The 6,000-nt window shown below is 48.6% G+C and overlaps 1 protein-coding gene across 1 annotated transcript in view; it reads right to left on the minus strand.

The window, feature by feature from the left end:
- PAPSS1 (3'-phosphoadenosine 5'-phosphosulfate synthase 1) overlaps nt 1–5,188 on the minus strand; it is a 50,052-nt gene extending 44,864 nt beyond the window's left edge. The window contains exon 1 of the mRNA XM_083459222.1: nt 4,661–5,188. Coding sequence (XP_083315348.1) covers nt 4,661–4,720 — 60 coding nt within the window. The 5' untranslated portion in view covers nt 4,721–5,188. The remainder of the gene's footprint in view (nt 1–4,660) is intronic.
- Nucleotides 5,189–6,000: the final 812 nt, after the last annotated feature.

The raw sequence follows: 6,000 nt of genomic DNA on the forward strand, positions 1-6,000 counted from the left end.
TAATAGGGTTCATATTTTCTTAGTATACCACAGACCAGATGTGAAAGTATGACACTAACATTTTGAGAGAAGTGGGTGAGGAAGGCTGGGAAAAAAATCCACCTCTGCAACACCACCCACCTAATCTATTCGCTGTAATCTGGACAGAACTCCAGTAAAAATTTGGAACAGGCAATGCAGATACTTGCAGAAGATATAAAAATCTCTAAGCAATTGTTATGTTCTATTTGGAACCTTGCTACTGGCAGCTTTTGTACCAATCCAACGTCAAGGCCAATTAAACACCCCCTTCCTTGTTTTACTGAAGCTAAACTGAACAGAAATTCTCCCCGCTAAGGTCACCTGCCCAGGTTCAGAGCATTTAAACAAACCAGAACCACACATTTATCAAGAGAAGCATGATACAAGGTTAGGCAAGGTTGTGCGTACTGAAGAAATATGCAAAACTCCACTTTTACCCCAAAAACACATGCCTGCAATCCTATGCTGGGGGAAGAGAGGGAAATGGCTTCTCTGCTCCAAACTGTCCCACACTTAAAATTTTTGAGAGGATTCCCTACATACAGCAGCCTTTAAGGCTGGGTATATGCATCTGCCTTTAACAGGTAGTTCTGCGTCTTAGAAAACAGAAACAGTTGGAATATCCCCACCTCCCAGCCCTATAAATACCAAAAAAGAAATTAGTCCAAACTAAAAAAAAAATAAAGAGAGGGAAGAATAATCATGTCTTGATTTAGGAAGCATTTATGCAAATTTTTACTGAGCTGCTTTGAAAGTTGTGCCTTGGAATGTCAGTAACGTCATTTTCAGAATTAGCACCCTGAACTTTCACGATGTCTGATGTCTGAAGGGATAGAATGCTGACTTACTAGGTTTCTGGGCTGAAATCCAGCTTTGTTGGCTTTTCTCAAGCTAACTTATCTGCTGTCCATGATTGTGCTGGGTTTACTCAGCAACAGGGTGCTCTACCACTGAGTACCAGAGTGCTTGGCAGCTAATTATCTATAGTCGCCTTACCTATAGCAGTCATGCATTACTAAAAAGGAGCGGTGCTATTTATATTGATGTTCTACAAAGTTACTGAGTAGCATGATAAAGTTACACTGGAGACCCTTTAGTGTGGTATGTGCACAACCAACCGTGTTCCTAGGAACCCTGCTAATTTCATTTTCAAAGCTTACCAGGGAGTCCTCAGTGACAACATTGTTAAGTAGCAGTGAGACTGTCAATAAGAGTATGGCTTCTATTACTGATCTGGTCCTACAGGGCACAGCCAGAGAAGAGTGTTGGGTCAGGTGTTTTCCATAAGTAACATTTAAGAAAGAGACTTATGCAACAATTGAAGACTAACAAATTTATTGTGGCCTCTGGCTCAAGGAAGCCATATTACCAGGTACATGAATTGGTCAAAGAAAATAAATAAGCTTATGAACTCACACATGTATGCACACACCCCTAGTGCAGAAAGACATTGAGAGGTGGAATTACTACTTTACAAGAAGGATGAGAAATCATAACAAGCTGTTATGATAGCCACACTTTGATTATCTGAAACTTTGAATAAAGGGCAATCCATTACCATAAAAACATAAAACCAGTCCTCTTGGATCAGATCAAAGGTCCAGCCTCCTGTTGGTGCATCTTCTGGTGCTGCGCTGCCCCACAGATCAGCTGATTCACAGGGCAGGGCAGCATCAAAAGAGACATGTCTTTTGGTGCACCACTAACCAGCTAACTAGTGCAGCCTCACCAGCCAGCCAGATGGAAATGTTAGCCACCAAATCTGAAACCAGACATCTCTCCCCTTGCTTGCAAAAGGCCAGTTGCCTGTCGTGCAATGAGACTGGTGCCGGGTGAGTTTTGAACACTGGGTAGAATAATTTGTTTCACTTGAGCTAAGAAAGTTTCCTTTTTTAAAAAAATTACAGAGACAGGGACAGAACCAAGGTGTGACTTAGAGGAGGGGTGGGGAACTGAAGGGTGAAGCAGACCCCTGCAGAAAGCAAGACCAAACCCTCCGCTCATTAGCTGGTTGCTGTTCTGCCAACATGCTTCCTGCAGATGAAGCAGAACCCTCCCCCATGGGTCCACTTTGACAGGGGGCCAGAGCTACCCAACTATCAGTCTCCTGATGTCAACTAAGGGTGCTGCTGCCCTCTGGTCAACGCTGGCATGGCGGGGGGGTGAAATAAAGATCTAGCACCCCACCCTGAGCGTAGAGCCTCTGATTTCATGGTTTGTCACATGACAAACTATGAGATGTAACTGTGGCTTGATCTTCATTTAAAGCTCATGGTTTGTCTATAGGAGACAAATGACGAGTCTGGTTTCAAAGGTACGGTAAGTCAAACCATGTCTCTGCCACTGATTGCAAGACAGTAGCAGGACCAGGGGCGGCAAGAAGTGGTCATGAACTTCTCTCTAGGAACCCACATGCTTATACTAAGTCCGTTCCCCAACACAGCACCCTTAGAGTCTTTTCCTAGACCCCACAAAGCCTCCGTCCAAATGCCCCCTTGGTCATGAGGTGATGGAAGTAGTTAACATTTTCTCCCTCAAAAAGTACATGGAGCTGAAGGAAAAGTTGCAAGAATGGCATTCTTTCCCACTTCCTCTGTGAATTATTTTGGGCTTTTCAAGGCTCAGGTCAATTCCGCTGGGTTTGCGTTTTACCCAGATTCCTTGAAAAAGTGAAGCACATGCACAGTCTCTGTTTCTGCCTTTTGGAGGGATGGAAGCTGATCTGGTCAGGGGATGGGGAGAAAAGTGACCAGGAGTGGAACTGACCAGTGGCGGAGCTTCATGCTTTGGCACCGGGGGGGGGGGAGAAGGGGGCAGGGCTGGCGCGTGTCCTGGGGTGAGGGGCAGCCACGATGGCACCCTGCCAGGGGCAGTGCACTCCCCCCGCACTCCTCTTCCTCTGCCAGTGGCACTGACAGCACACACGCCTGAAAAGGTTGGCAACCCCTGTGCTAAGCCATGATTTGGCTAAGGGTTATATAAACTAAGAGCACTCTAGCTGCTCTTCTGGGCTACACATTTTCAACAGGAACACTTTTCCTTTTAGCTAAAGTGCCACTATAGGAGGCATATCAGAAGAAGCTATGGAACTCAAGCGGGAAACTGAGGTTGGTGTGATTCAACACTCATTTCAGACTTCATTCTGGCCTTAGAATCATAGAGTTGGAATGCAGGAATATGCAGATGTCCCAAACAGGGATGGAACCTGCAACCTTGGCCTTACCAGCGCCACGCTCTAAACAACTGAAGGCAGACCATCAAGGAATTCTAACCACCAATAACATGCTCTCTGCATCACCTTAACTGCCCAACCCCACCCTCCTTGATAGCCCTTTAGAAAGGGATATAGCAGAGTAGAAGAGCATCTATTTTGCAAGGAGGAGGTCGCAGGTTCAATCCTCAGCATCTCCAGAAAGGGATGGGGAAAACTTCCCCATCTGAAACCCTGGAGAGTTGTTGCCAGTCAGTGTAGACAATACTGAGGCAGATGGACCACTGGCTTGGTGGTATCGGGCAGTTCCTATGTTCACATGACCAGATTCTGGGTCTCACACTGAATGTTCATCACACATCACAAGACTAGTCTTTTTTCTAAAGCATAATCTTTGAGATGAAGTAGGTAAAGGACGCCTTTTAAATTTCTTCTTCCATTTGAAAAGTATCATGATAAAGCTTTTAGAATCATGCATTAAGAAAGCAACATAGCTCTCTCTCCCCCCCCCCAATAATTACGGCTATTAATTATGCCATCAAAACCCACCACCTCTTTTCTAGCAAAGGCCTCTTTCCACCACTGCCCCCAGTAGTTTCCTAGCCTTTGGCCAGCACTGTAAATTGACCTGTTGGCACCTTTGCAATTAAAACCCAAGTTTGTTCATGCCTCCTTCCACAGTGCTCTCATTCAACAGGCAACCCACAAAGAACTTCAGTGTTGGGGCTGCCTAAGATTTATGAATGCTCACATTGTACTCTTGAGATCCCACTCCTTTCCTCCTCCAATAGACATGAAGAAAAAGGAGGAAAAGAGAGGGGGGTGATGCTGAATGAGGTTACATGCTCCTCTGCATCAGTTATGCTTGCCACCCACAACTTTTAAAGCAAACACGGCACTATAAGGCCACTCTTAGCAACAGAGAACTGGCATATTTAACTTCATTCATAAAGACAGGCTATACCAGAGACATTTGCAGCAAGGAGAGCAAAGAGATGAATTGCCTTCCTCTCTTTCCCCCCCCCTCAAAGCAAAAAAAAAAACAAAAAATATGCAGACACGTCAGTGGAATCTATTGAAATGCGATCCTCCCGCCGAGCGAGGAAGGCTTCGTATCCCAAGCAGCCTGCGTTATTCCCTCCACCCACTTCCCAAGCCTGCCCCATCTTGTGCAAACGCAAAGAGAGAGGCGCTGCAAGCCGCTGCGCTCGCCTCACTCGAGCCTCCGGCAGCCAGCAGCAAAAACCACACGCCAAAAGGTTGCTCAAGCAAAGCCGCATCCCGGCAGGGAGGCATCCCTCTCCCCCCTTCCTCTTTTCTCTTTGGACTGTTTTCTTCCTTGGGAAGGGGCCACCTTCCTCTCACCAGGTGTGCTATTTTGCCAAACTGCAGCTAGCTTTAAAAAGAAAAAGAAAAAAACAGACTTACCCAACTCTGCACTTTGTTGCTCAGCTTGACTTTTTTGCAGTGGCTCGCGGGCAAATCCATTTACAAGAGAGCCCGGGACGCCGGGGATGTTGGCAGAAGAGGAGGAGGAGATGCGGGGACAGAAAAAGGAAGGGCGAGCGCAGAGGCAAGGCGCGCGCGCTGAGAGCTAGGATTCGGCGCGGGGCCTGAAGGCGAGGGGGCAGGAGAGGGAGCGAGAGAGGAGGCGAGGCGTGAGGGGAGGGGAGGATGCTGCTGCTGCTGCTTGCTCGGAGATGCCGGCTTGGCGCTGGGAGGCTCTTGCGCGCGCGCCTGCGCCTGCCTAGTGAAACGGAGACGGGTGGAGTAGGTGGGACGCGAGCCAAAGAGGAGAAGGGACCGAAAGGGGAGGAGCGAGAATCAGGCGGCCGGGCGGAGTGAGAGAGCTCTGGCCACGCGCACGGCGGCGCGCTCACGGTTTCCTTCCAGGACGCGCGCGCGGGCGCGCAACTCTTGACTGCCACGCCGCACAGCGCTTGCCTCTCCGCGCGCGCGCGCGCCTTGCCAGACGAGGGCGGGGGCGGGAAATGCGCGAGGCGAGGGAGGAGCAGCGGATGGGGCCCAGTGCTTCCGGGTTTGCCCCTCTAGCCTGGCCGGCGCTGCTCTCTCTTGCCTGCTGCTGTTGGTGGTGGAGGAGGAAGGAGAGGCGGAGGTGGGAGGAAGGCAGCTGAGCATCCTCGGTTGCATTTATATATCCCACCAAACTGCGGAAGGCAGTGGAAGACAGGAGTGCCAAATTCTTAATTTGTTGTTGTTTAGTCGTGTCCGACTCTTCGTGACCCCATGGACCAAAGCACGCCAGGCACTCCTGTCTTCCATTGCCTCCCGCTGTTTGGTCAGACTCATGTTTGAGAACACTGTCTACCCATCTCGTCCTCTGTCGTCCCCTTCTCTTTGTGTCCTCCATCTTTCCCAACATCAGGGTCTTTTCCAGGGAGTCTTCTCTTCTCATGAGGTGGCCAAAGTATTGGAGCCTCAGCTTCAGGATCTGTCCTTCCAGTGAGCACTCAGGGCTGATTTCCTTCAGAATGGATAGGTTGGATCTTCTTGCAGTCCATGGGACTCTCAAGAGTCTCCTCCAGCACCATAATTCAAAAGCATCAATTCTTCGGTGATCAGCCTTCTTGATGGTCCAGCTCTCACTTCCATACATCACTACTGGGAAAACCATGGCTTTAACTATACGGACCTTTGTTGGCAAGGTGATGTCTCTGCTTTTTAAGATGCTGTCTAGGTTTGTCATTGCTTCAGAGAAGCTATGAGCTATGCCGTGCAGGTCATAGTGGAGAGTTTTGACCAAACGT

Source organism: Podarcis liolepis (assembly GCF_965112155.1).
Source record: "Podarcis liolepis genome assembly, chromosome: 9".
Taxonomy (NCBI): domain Eukaryota; kingdom Metazoa; phylum Chordata; class Lepidosauria; order Squamata; family Lacertidae; genus Podarcis; species Podarcis liolepis.